At 34.1% G+C, this 13,738-nt stretch overlaps 1 protein-coding gene across 1 annotated transcript in view; it reads left to right on the forward strand.

Annotated features, from left to right (window-relative positions):
- The first annotated feature begins 3,663 nt into the window (after nucleotides 1-3,663).
- Nucleotides 3,664-13,738, forward strand: part of LOC105488613 (acid sensing ion channel subunit family member 5) — a 36,526-nt gene continuing 26,451 nt past the window's right edge. Inside the window, exons 1-2 of the mRNA XM_011752836.2 lie at nucleotides 3,664-3,754; nucleotides 6,178-6,484. Coding sequence (XP_011751138.2) covers nucleotides 3,715-3,754; nucleotides 6,178-6,484 — 347 coding nt within the window. The 5' untranslated portion in view covers nucleotides 3,664-3,714. The remainder of the gene's footprint in view (nucleotides 3,755-6,177; nucleotides 6,485-13,738) is intronic.

The raw sequence follows: 13,738 nt of genomic DNA on the forward strand, positions 1-13,738 counted from the left end.
AACAACACTTATGCATAGTCATAACAGAAAATGACCCTATTAGTTCTGTCTTTTATATTATTATAGACCCAAAGCAAGACACCACTGAACCATTTATTACTCTAAAAACATTCTAAGCTGTGAGATTACTTTTGTTTTTCCTTCTGAGATTAAGAATAAAATATCTATTTCAGATGTTTAAAAAAGCATTCCTTAAATTGTCTTTGTTTACAGGCCTTGTAGGCTGTATCTTGTTTGTCTAAATCTAAAAAGATTAATTGTAGCATTATTAATGGTCATGTATCACCCCCAATAGAAAAAAACTATAAAATTTTAATTTAAAGCTAAATTAAAAAATAGTAGTCAAAGTTTGTTTATACCTTTAGATACATGCCAATTTAACAGAATCAAAATTTATATTAAACCACATAAGAATTTTTTTAAAATAGAATTAACAGGAAATATTTGACTAACACACATTTATGTATCTATAAAACTGGTAATGGGTCAGAAAGAATATACTTCTCTAGACACTGCATATTGTTTTTAATGTTGTGTAGGTTCTAATTTCAATTGCAGGGTCAGATAAAAGGTTGGTTGCATTGTTTTTCTATACATGCTTTTTAATTTCATCCTTTGCATTTATTAACACTAATAGGTAGTTTTTGTTGTTGTTGTTGTTGTTGTTGTTGATGCTACCTGTTCAGAGGTATTGGAAAACAGTTTTTCAGAACTCTCTAGATTTTCACTTGGTTTGGTTTTTTCATTTAATTACCTACCTTTATGTGTGTAAGTATTTGGGTGGTATGGGAGAGAGGAAGAAAATTTGAAATCTCTCTTTTTAAATTTTTTTTCTTATTACTTTTTTACAAGTCCCTCTCAATGAAAATCTACATCTGTCAAACACATTTGCTATTCAAAACAACTTTAGTGAGCAGATGAAACAGAAGGAAGGAAAGTGGGCACTTCCATATTTGTTCTCAATGAAATATCTTAGAAAGTTAAGAAACTTGAAATCACAAAGGAGAAGCAAGGCATAACTCTGAAGAGGACACTGGGTTTGATTTCAAATAAGGGAAATGAGGGAAAATGGCAGGAGATTTCCTAACTCAACAGAGAATATGGAATTTAAATTCACCAAAATCAGTAATAAGGTAGAAGTGAGAATAAAGTACTTTCAAAGCTAAATAGAGAAGGAGAAAAGTGTTTAAATGCTCATTTTAAAGTAAAAGAGAGATGAGGAGTTACTGGATTTGTGTGAGAAAGAGCAGATACATTTATTGTTTTTAAATATCATAGAAGAGAGGAATAAATTTGAGCAAATAAGTTTAAGAAGACGCTTTCTTTCTTATTATAATTTGTTAATCACCAAGACAGTGGGGAAAATGTCTTTAGGACATGTCAGAGACCTTTATGGCAGCCCCTCCCATCACAGGCCCAGAGGCCTAGGAGAAAAAAATGGTTTTGTGGACCAGGACCAGGGTCCCCCTGCTATGTGCAGCCTAGGATCTTGGTGCCCTGTTCCCAGCTGTTCCAGCCATGGCTAAAAGGGGCCAAGGTACAACTCAGACCATGGCTTCAGAGGGTGCAAGCCCAAAGCCTTAGCAGCTTCCATGTGGTGCTGAGCCTGTAGGTGCACAGAAGTCAAGAATTGAGATTTGGGACCCTTCACCTAGATTTCAGATGATATATGGAAACATCTGGATGTTCAGGCAGAAGTTTGTTGCAGGGGCAGGGCCCATGGAGAACCTCTGCTAGGACAGTACAGGAGGGAAATGTGGAGTTGGAGCCCCCACATAGAGTCCCCATGGGGGCACTCACTAGTGGAGCTGTGAGAAGAGGGCCACTGTTCTCTAGACCCCAGAATGTTAGCTCCATTAACACCTTGCACCATGCACCTGGAAAAGTTGCAGACACTCAATGTCAGCCTGTGAAAGCAGCCAAGATGGGGCCATACCCTGCAAAACCACAGGGGTGGAGCTGCCCAAGGCCATGGGAGTCCACCTCTTGCATCAACATGACCTGGATGTGAGACATGGAGTCAAAAGAGATCATTCTGGAACTTTAAGGTTTAATTACTGCCCTGTTGGATTTTGGACTTGCATGGGCCTTGTAGCCCTTTGTTTTTGCTAATTTCTCTCATTTGGAAATGGGTGTATTTACCTAATACGTGTACCCCCTTGTATCTAGGAAGTAACTAACTTGCTTTTGATTTTACCCACTCATAGACAGAAGAGACTTGCCTTGTCTCAGGTAAGTCTTTGGACTGTGAAATTTTGAGTTAATGCTGAAATGAGTTAAGACGGGGCACTTTTGGGAAGGCATGATTTGTTTTGAACAATGTGAGGACATGAGTTTTGGCAGGGGCTAGGGGCAGAATAAAATGTTTTGGCTGTGTCCCCACCCAAATCCCATCTTTAGTTGTAGCTTCCATAATTCCCATGTTCTGTGGGAGGGACCCTGTGGAAGTTAATTGAATCATGGGGGCAGGTCTTTCCCATGCTATTCTCGTGATAGTGAAAAAGTTTCACGAGATCTGATAGTTTTATGAAGGGAGATTCCCCTACACAAGCTCTCTTGCCTGCCACCATGTTAGACGTAACTTTACTCCTCTTTCACCTTCCACCATGACTGTGCAGTCTTCCCAGCTATGTGAAACTGTGAGTCAATTAAACCTCTCTCTAAATTACCCAGTTTTGAGTATGCCTTTATCAGCAGTGTGAGAACAGACTAATACATAATTTAACCCCAAAGAAGAGCTCTTTAATGGAGAAATTCATATATCATGAAATTGATCCTATTCCTGAAATCTTTACTGTGATGACTGAGGACTGAGGACCTCTAGCCAGGTTCCTTACTTACATCACTTGGAATTCGTTGGCCTCCATATAAGACTAGTTTGAACTGACAGTGCTGAGTTTACAAGGTTTCAAATATATGCAAAATATACATAACCATATTAATGATTAATGGTGACATGCTTATAAAATGGTGACTCTAACAAGCTCTATTAGGTAGAGATACATGCAATCACTGAGTTCTGTCAAGAGATGGTGCCATTTATGCACAATAATGCACATTTTTCAGTTTATTATTCAATATAATAAATTCTAACAATTTTCCAAAAGTGCTCATATAAAAAATAATAGGCCTTTATGTTTTAGTAAGTTGTTGTTTTCAGTAATCATTTCTTCCTCAGATAATTTTTGGTGTTTTATTTTGTCACATTTATTGGCTATTATTTCTGTTAGAAACAGCTTCTGATACTAAGAAAGAAACATCAACAAGAGAAGACACCTCTCCCACAAAAAAATTTATTCCAGCTGCATTTTGATTTGAAGTTGAATAAAGACAAAGGTAAAAAGAAAAACTAAGAAGACGTTCCCAGGTGAGTCATTGGAGTTTCAACTAGCCTGGTCAGGGGCCACTGTTAAACTACAGATATTTGATAGGAATTGTCCCTTTAACTGTGAGAAAATGGGTTCCTAATGATACTTTTTGCTTTTTACTCTGGGTTAGCTTCTCTTCAGTTCATAAATGCCCATACCTGGTTCTGTCAACATTTTTGGTTCAGATTATGTGCTTTATGAGGCCAAACATAGCAACACAAACATTTAAATTGCTTCCATGTTTTACAACCTCAACTGCTGTATTTTATATAAAGGCCACAAAATGAATACTGTTATTGATGAAAATTGGGTTACCCTGAGGACTCTTGCTTAACTGAAATCACAAATGGAGCAGACGGAAAAATCAAAAGTGTATGCTGAGAACGGTGAGTAAAGAGTGAACTCCTCAGAGCAGTAATAATTCTCATTTCTAGAGGCCAGAAGTAAGAAAAGAGGTAGTTTTTTTCTTATTGGGAAATTTTATTTCCAATGTTACAAAAATGAATAGTTTTAGTTACTTAGAAAAAAAGTTATTTGTAAGAGGGACTCAAAAATAGTTTTTAAATATTACTATATGCTAGAATCTGATTTTGTTTATTTGTTTTGTTTTGATTCTTTTGGTTTCTATTTATCGTAGGCCTGCAGGTTTTATTTTTAAAATGTAACAAAACGTATTTGATGTTCCTCAAAATGCTTTTATGTTGATCAGCACTCAATGCAAGGTCTGCCTGTCATAATTACACTGTATATACTTCAGTCAGGAAAGTAAGAAGCTTCTGCTTTGAAAACTAGTGGACCATTTATTAAACCAATTTTAATCTTCCTGACAGTCATACATTCACCTAAAACAATAATAATAATAAAACTCTATTAAAACACTAGAAAATAGCTAGTATTTCTCCAGAGAGGCCAAACCAATTGTCAAGGATTCGATCTATATTAAACGGGCTGATTTTTGACAGGCAAACTTGAAAGTTAAATGTTTTTGGGTAATGCTTGCAACTAGTCATACTTTGCTTGTCAGTAGCTAGTTACTAGGTTAGTCTTCCCCTTCTAATAGCTTTGATCCCTATTGTAGGAAGGGTACAAATTATCCAGAGACTGTTGTTTTTTTATCAGAGTAAATTCTTCACATATGTTTGCATATGTGCAAAGACTAAAGAATACACAAAAGAGCATATTTAAATATATTTTGCTAATTAGTAACAATAACTTTTTTCTTGTTTCTGATTTTTCTCTGGGATTGTGCCAGTTAGTTGATACATGTTCATTAATTTTATACTAAAAACAACATTAATGAGGGTGCTATTCTAAGATTTTAGTCCAACTTCAAGCTAATTATATTAATACAGGCTCTCCTGCTTAGTGAATAATAATCATAATATGATTTGTAAAATAATCATATAATTTGTAAGTGAATGAAATGAACTCCCTTAGAAAATGTTAATAGACACCTTTTTATAGCATATGTCCTATAACTGAATAAAAAGCTTAGCTAATTGATTGGTTGTTTATGTTGTATTAAATAATGATTTAATAATAAATGGAGCTTTAAACTTCTTGTAAGTAAATTAATGCTGGATAGTTGAATACCTATATTCCAAAAGTATTATTTTGGGCAAAGGATATAAAAGTTAATTCACATAACTATGAACATATATAAAGCCATTAAGAACTAATTTTTTAAGACACTTTTAAGGTTTTTTTAAAATTCCTGAATATTTTGCCATTTACTACATCACCACTAAATTAGCAGAATAATAAATATAGCTAATAACCTTGAGTACTTATTATGATCTGGATAATGTGCTTAGCTCTCTCCAGGTATTATCATATTTAATACAACAAACTCATAAGGCAGATACCATTGCTGCCATTTGACAGAAAAGGTATAAGACTAAGAAACTTGGCCAAAGATGTGCAGGTTATAAGAGGAGAGGAATGGGCTGGAAGCCTGATCTTCCACTGCGAAGCCCATCTCATGCTCTTACCTGTATTGCACCTTTCCCTCAACAGAGGGATTCTTTGCCTCTTCTCCTATGAAAAAATGGAAAGAAATTTAACCAAAAGAAAATTTTCAACATATCATATATTGCCAAAAAAATGTAGTGTTACCTTCCCTGGTTCTCACCAATGAATATCAATAAATATTATTGATTGATTCCTGATAGATTTGAAAGGATGAATTCATTCCCTGAAGAGGTAGAAAATAGATTACTAAACTAACACTACAACTGAACACTGAACATTCTGACTAAACAACCAACAAAAATTAAAATAGTCGTACATTAAAGAATACAAGAATGAAAGCTACATTTATCATAAATTATACCATCACAGGACAAACATTAGTTAAGAACAGATTACTTTTAGCCATACTTATGACTCCCAGAGGAATAAGCCTGATTTTGTTCATGACTTCTAAGGGACTTTCAAAGAGAAAGAACATTTAAAAAATAAGAATTAATATTTAAAGTTTATGAGTTGTTGTAACCAACTTCTTGAAGGTGGATTGGTTTTAAAGCTGGAAGTCACCTATTAATACCATACCACTAATACATTTGCATTAATAATAGCCATTCTATGAATAGCATTAGCATCTTCTCAATAAACCCACGTAGTCAACACTTACACTTCTTGATTCCTGAATAAATCATGCAACAAAAGATGAATTTTTAGTTTTTATGAATTACACATAAAAGAGTCACCTCTTTAATTTATGTGAGTTGTGTTTTTTACAGATAGCATTAAGGTTTCCTAACTAATTACTTTTTTTTTGGTTTAATCTTTTTATGGGCAAAACCTTAAGGACTCTTAGAAAAGATAAAGCTTTGCCTTTCAAAGAAACCACTGCTATCTCCCACTGAACGAAAGAAGTTTGACCATGACTTTGCCATCTCCACTTCCTTTCATGGGATACACAATATTGTTCAGAACCGGAGCAAAATTCGCAAGGTGCTGTGGTTGGTTGTGGTTCTGGGCTCAGTCTCACTCGTGACATGGCAGATCTACAGTCGCTTGCTCAACTACTTCACATGGCCAACCACAACGTCCATTGAGGTTCAGTATGTGGAAAAGATGGAGTTCCCAGCTGTGACATTTTGTAATTTGAACAGGTAAAATTAGTTTTTTAAAGATAATTAGTTCCTATAAATTTGCTAGTGTAATCTTTCTTGGATGACTGACAAACAGCTTTCTCATGTGGAAATTATCATATGTAAAACCACTGAAGTTCTTAAATTGCACTTAAAAGCACAAATTTAAGGGAGCAAAGAATTCACTAATTTCTTCTTTCACTTATTTTCCTTCTTTTCTTCCTTCCCTCCACAATCATATTCTAGGTAACATCCCAAATCCTATCATTAAATAGATGTAAAACAGATGGGGGTTTCACTGCATTGCCCAGACTATTCTCAAACTCCTAGGCTGAAGTGATCCACCTGCCTCAGCCTCCCAAAGTGCTGAACTTATAGATGTGAGCCACTGCGCCCAGCCCAATGTAAAAGTCTTGATCTCTGCATGTTAGAAGTTAATTAATTGGCAGAAAAGAGAAATATCAACAATTACAGTGCAATATGGTAATTGAGCAATAAAATAAAACAATGTGCATGGGTTCTGAAATCCCAGAGAACAGATTAATAGTCTCCATCATGGGTGTTATGGAAATCTGGGTATTAAAAGATGACTAGAGCTTTCTAAGTGGAGATGAAGAAGAACTGGAAGAGGGAACTACTTTGCAAACACATAAAGATATAAAATGTTCTGATGTACACATGATGAGCTATTTAATGTAGTAGAGGCAAGGCCAGCTCCATGGGTCTGTGATCAGTGCAGCTGCAAAGAACCCTGAGCTTAGAAGAGGGTTACATTTGATTCAATGCTCTACTGCCACTGTCTTGAGTCCTTGACTGCAACTTATTCCAGAAAACTGCAGTCTATTGACTGTACACCAAATCTGCTGAGAGGAGGGCAACTTTCCACCACTAGGCTTCCAGGCAATGCTTTGTAATTGCCTGTGGTGAAGCCTGAAATATCACACATAGGATTTTTGCCTGAGAAAGGAGGGCTTCTTAAGACCCACCACTTAGTTATTAGGGAAGTCACTCAGCCTTCTTAGTGTCAATTTTTATATTTATAAAATAAGATAATATCATCTACTTCACATATTTGTTGTTACATTAGATAAGGTAATAAGTACTCCATTGTGTTTCATTCCTGGGGGACTTCTAGAACTGGTGCTCAATATACAGTAGATGTTACAGCTTGTTTGTATGATTGTCAATATTTCAAGAACTCAAGATACATGTCCAGGTCCTAACAAGTCAAAGCAAATTAATCCTTTCCTGCCCAAAAATGATTTTCAATACTATTGCCTCATACTATTTTAAGTAGCATGTGTTCTAACAAAAACAAAGATTGGTTGCTGTTATCCTTGACTGAATGAAAATGCAGATATTACTTCCAGAATGGCAAAGTGAGGAAGTCCATCAATTCTATCCCCTACAAAACCAACCATAACTGGTGAAAAAATATTTATCTTAAAAGGCAAACTTTTCTGTTAAAAAAGAAACATTTCAATAGTATCTCCTCAAATTCAAGTCTACTGGAACCTCAGAATGATCATATTTAAAAATTGGGTCATTACAAATATGATTAGATAAGTTGAGGTTATACCACATTAGGGTGAGCTCTAAATCCAATGACTGAAGTTCTTACAGGGAGAGGAGAGAACACACAGAGATACAGCAGGGAAAAGTCATGTGAAATAGAAGCAGAGATTGATATAGTTTTGCCACAAGTCAGGGTATATTTAGGAAAAAAGGCATAAGACAGAGAAAACAAAAAGTAAAATGGCAGATGCAAATCTAACTATATTACTAATGAAATTAAATTAGAATGGATTAGACAATCCAATAGAAAGGCAGAGGTTATCAGAATGGATTTTTTTAGAAAGATCCAGCTATATGCTGTGTACAGGAGAGACAATTTAGATTTGAAGATGCAAATGGGTTAAAAGTATAAGAATGGAAAAAGGTATGTCAACCATGAGAAAGCTAGAGTAGATATCCTTATCTCAGACAAAATAGACTTTAAAGTAATATATGTTACTTGATATAAAAAATTGTCATTTTATGTTGAATACATGATCAATCTATCAGGAGACATAAGTTAACCTATATAGTTAGATTTTTCAATACCCCACTTTTAGTAATCAATAGAACAACTTGACAGAGAATAAACAATGAAACAGAAGACATAGAAGACTTGAACATCCTTATAAACCTACTAGACTTTGCAAACATCCTTAGAACAATCTACTCAACAATAGCAAAATATGCATTCTTTCCATGTGCACATGGCACATGCTCTTAGAATAGACCATATACAAGGCCATGTACAGGGTAAAGTAAGTTGAAAAGATTTTAAATTATTCAAATATGTTTATCAATCACAATATAATAAAATTAGAGGTCAATAATCAAAATAAATTTGGGATATTTACAAATATGTAAATATTAAAGAATACACACCTAAATAACAAAGAAATCAAAAACAAATCACAAAGAAAATTAGAAAATACTTTGAGATGAATGAAAATGAAGACACAAAATAGCAAACTAATGGGATGCAGCTAAAACAGTGCTTATAGGGAAATTTGTAACTGAAAACAGTTAAATTAAAAGAAAAAGATGTCTAAAAATATTTAATAGCCTATGATCTGAGTACTTTTATAATTTTTGGTATGAAAACCTAATCCATTTTGCATAGCTCAAATCTCAAATCAATGATTATAGCTTTTGTGTTAGATGACATTGAAAAAAATGATTATATATCCTAGCTCAGTTAGATGTAAGTATCCAGACCAACAAAAAAAGATTTAATATTTCAGAGGTTATAGTGATAGAACAGGAAGATTCTTAATTATAAGAAAATTATTCTTCCTTAGGGAACAAGAAACTAAAACAACATCAGTTTACAGGCATTAAAGATATCTCCAACTCCCAAAGTACAATTTTACAGAAAGATAATTCAGATTCCCGCTTTAAACATTATACTCAGCATTGCTCAGCAATACTGAAATCTATAATTTCAGTTCTCAGAGGCAATGATCTTCAAACATTTTAGTTAATGTGCTATATAAAAAAATTTGAAAAACCGTGTATTTAACTTGCATTTGCACTTGCATATGTCTACATTTTTAGCCATAACCCTAAATAATTTATTCATTATTTTTAGGAGATGAAAAATATTATATTTTATATCAAATTATATTATCACATATGTAAGTATTATATATCATTATATTTATTAGATAAAATAGGATAAGGATTTACTGTAATAGGAATAAACATTTCATGTATTTTCATAAGATTTTAACTACTTTATTGACTAAAATACACCAGTAGAAATTATTTAAAATTTTTATCTGTGGATTATATTCAAATAACCCCAAATCTGGAAGTCTTAACAAATAGTCTAGTTACATTAAAAATAACAACTTTCATTATTCTACTTAAGACTCTGTCAATTTAGTCTTAAGCAAGGGTCAAATACCCTGTGTCTAATGCAGAGCTTCACCCTGGCTGCAAATATGTGTATGACAGGCCAAGACAAGATTTTAGGAGCTTTGATTAATTCTTAAAGGAGTCTTTCCCTGAAGCAAAATACAATTTGTATGCCCGTATTAGGAGCCCTGAGGTTGTTATACACCAGTATGCATTCTATGTTAAGATTTCTGATGGGTGACAGGTTAACACTTTTTTATACATGGGAGATGAACCACTGTAAAAAGAGGATGGGAACTTTTATTTCCTTAAAATTCTCTGTGCAGGAGAACACTCAGACATATGCACATTCTAGTTTGAAGGCCATTGTTCTAAGTTGCATAGTCTCTAATTCTATTGAAAAAAAAGTAAAGCTTAACACTGTAATTTACTTAGAGTTTACCAAGTTAGAAACTGGAAAAGTCTGCTGATAGATCCCAATTTCTATGCTTTTTTTGTTAAACCACCTTGTGACTAGAAAATGGACACCTGAGATGAGGAAACTTTGCCAAATGACTTTGGATTATCAGAAAGGATTTACTTTTCACAATGGGTACCAGGAGCCTATACCAAGTGTATGTCAGAGATCACTTTATAACACTTCCCTCCTCTATGTGACAAAATCATTTTTGGTAATAGTCATGACATCAAACAAATAATGAAAATGACCTATGTATATTCAAGTCAATAAAAATGTTAAAAAAATACAAAAATAAGAAAAAGTAATGCATTAATACTTTTTGGACACTGACATATTTTTTTTTTAAAAAAAAGGTTTTAAAATCTGTTCCAGTTGTGAAAGTAAAATAAAATCTCAGGACCCCCAACTCACTATGTCAAAGGGGAAAAGTTAAGCTTGGGAACTGCATCACACACAACCGCTTCCCATTTTGTTCCTAAACAGATAACCACAAAGATAGAAGGCACATACCTTCTCAGGGGCCCTCTATTACAATTTTCTCACAGGAAATATCCTGTGGGCCCCAAGATCCTTATCATAAAATGAAATTGTACTGAATTTCACCCTGAGAATGTAAATCAACAGCTTATCTTCACAGGTACAAGACAAAGATAGAACTAGAAGTCATCCGTCTACTCACCTGAGGCAAATGCATATTTGACTTCTTCCTCTACTCTATGTTTATTTTATCCTATATAAAAATGAAGACTCACTGAGCACCAGACAAATACGTAGTTGACTATTCCACTACCCACTCCTTTCACAGGTAAAATGTAAATTCAGTGAAATTGATCAAAGCTTCAAAAGAATGCAACTGCTAGCCTCCATTATCTACCCTCCCCTTTTTGTTCTTACCTTTCTCCCCTACTGCCCACTCTTTCCGCTTTAAATATTGTGTCCCCAAACCCTGTTTGGAAAAATCATGGATCACAGATATTTCTGTGATTTTTTTTCTTTTCCCCAGGCTCATCCTCAACCTTGCAAAATAAACCTCTAAAATGATTGGGGCTCTCCTCAGATATTTTCTTTAGTTTTACACAGAAATGAATAATAGCATTGTGTTTCCATTTTTTAGCCTTTCTTTATAAATATTTGTCAACGATTTCATCAAAATTAACTTTATCCATGTATTCATGTTCCATAGCACAGCCATATTAGTCTGGTTTTACCTGTAGTTGATTAAAGAATGCTTATTAATCTTAATTTTGAAAAGTTTCTTTCACACAAAGCAATGGTTATACAGAAAGACAAACTCCTAAGAATACAATTGGCAGAAATTAATAAAAAGTCACATTTCACAAAAAATTCCAGAAATTTTAATAATATTTGCGACTTGGTTCTTTGATATCAGTTCTAGTGCTTTTCAAATGTCTTTGTGTCTGAAATTTTCACTAAAATATGTTTATCACAAAATTCATCAAAAATTTCTATTCATTTGGTAAAAACTTCAGAATTTTATTTTCTTCCACTAAAATCAGAAATAATAATTGGATGTAGTGACTACTGATGCTATTTGATCCATTGTTTATGAGAACTCATGTACTGGGTCTTCATGTTTATAATCACTGTGATTCTTTGTTTATTTCAAATTTGTTTGATGCAAGAAAAAATTGCTCAAGGATTTTTAACCAAAAGTAAAATCATTGCTTCTCATACAAATATAAAGACATATCAAAGGTTTCATTAGTTAATCAGAGAAAGGTAAGATGTTAAAATTTGCTCAAAGAAGAATACAAAAGGCAGACATTGTTCCTCATTTTCCTTCTCCATAAAATTAACTGTAAAATGTACAAGAAATGGGTCTGTTTTGGCAGGACTCAAATAAGACCTGAGTCAGGCATCAACTTGGATTTTAGATGAAAATTAATCATTTGGGTCACATAATTTGGGGAAGTACATTTAGAACCATTGATATACATAAGAAGGACAGATTTAATTGGTTACCAGATGTTAAATTGTTTAAACCAATTAATATATTTTTAGTGTTATTTTCTTCTACTAGGCTCTTTACCAGTTGTGTTAAATTAAAGAGTAAGGCAAATTCTAGCTAAGCAAGGTTTTTGAAAGGAAAGCTTGGAAGAGTTTTGAAGTTCAAATTAAAATTGAAAATAAGCCAGATGCAGTGACTAATGCCTATAATCCCAGCACTTTGGGAGGCCAAGGTAGGCAGATTGCTTGAGCTCAGGAGTTCGAGACCAGGCTGGACAACATGGTAAAACTCTGTCTCTAAAAAAAAAAAAATACAAAAATTAGCTGGGCATGGTGGTGCACACCTGTAGTCCTAACTACATGGGGGGCTGAAGTGGGAGGATTGTTTGAGCCCAGAAGGTCGAGGCTACAATGAACCATGTTCATGCCTCTGCACTACAGCCTGGGCAACAAATTGAGACCTTGTCTCAAAAAATAAAATACAATTGAAAATAAACTCAGTGGAAAACACTTTTGTTTTATGCAAAACAATATTTCTCACAAAAAAAATTTTCTTCCTTGGCTTAATATGGTTAGGCTTTATTTATTAAATTTAATTAATCTACATAAATTACTCTCATGGTCTCAAATATTATTAGTATAATAAAAAGGCTTAAAAATATTTTAAGATGCCCTCCTATTTAACCTTTCTGTAAATTGTATTCATTCCTCCTATATGTATAGTAATTCCTTTACTTCTCTGCATAATAATTTTGAATATAATCCAATGAACATGTATCAGGGAGTACTGGCTCTGACTGTGCAGGATTTCACAGTTGTAGGGCTTTGGAGCGGATTGCTGGGAACCTGTCCATCACTGGGAGTTGGAAACCTGTAGTAGCTTGGAGGTCCGTCTCTCAATACAGGGTTTACACCATCCTTCTGCCAAAATTTGTTGCTGATGTAAACTCTTAATTCCTTAATGATCCAAGAAATACTTTTGACCAAGAAAAGCAAGGTTATTAGATGTACTGCAGTTAGACAGAATACCACCATGACAGACGATCAATAGTGCCTTGGAATCAGGAAGTCTGAGGAGGATATTTACAGAGTTTTAGGATCTGGGCTAGCTTTGCAAGGATCAGAGCCAGTTTAGTAAGCTACAATATTAGATATTGACTATGAAAACAGTTTTTCATCACTTAAAGAGTACGTAATGTTGGCTTGAGGTTGTTTCTCCATTTTTGTGTTTTGTGTATGCCCTACCTTGACTGAGAAAGGACCTAATATAGCTTGAATTTGAAAGAAAAATTATATGTATATATCGTGGGGGTCATGAGTGTTGGCCCCCTAAAGATATGCTGAAAAATCAGTGACATGAGGCAGATTGATTAATAGAAGAAAAGGCTTACAATGATATTTAATGTGTATACACATGAGCCTTCAGAATAAAGCCC

This window comes from Macaca nemestrina, chromosome 3 (assembly GCF_043159975.1).
Source record: "Macaca nemestrina isolate mMacNem1 chromosome 3, mMacNem.hap1, whole genome shotgun sequence".
Classification (NCBI taxonomy): Eukaryota; Metazoa; Chordata; class Mammalia; order Primates; family Cercopithecidae; genus Macaca; species Macaca nemestrina.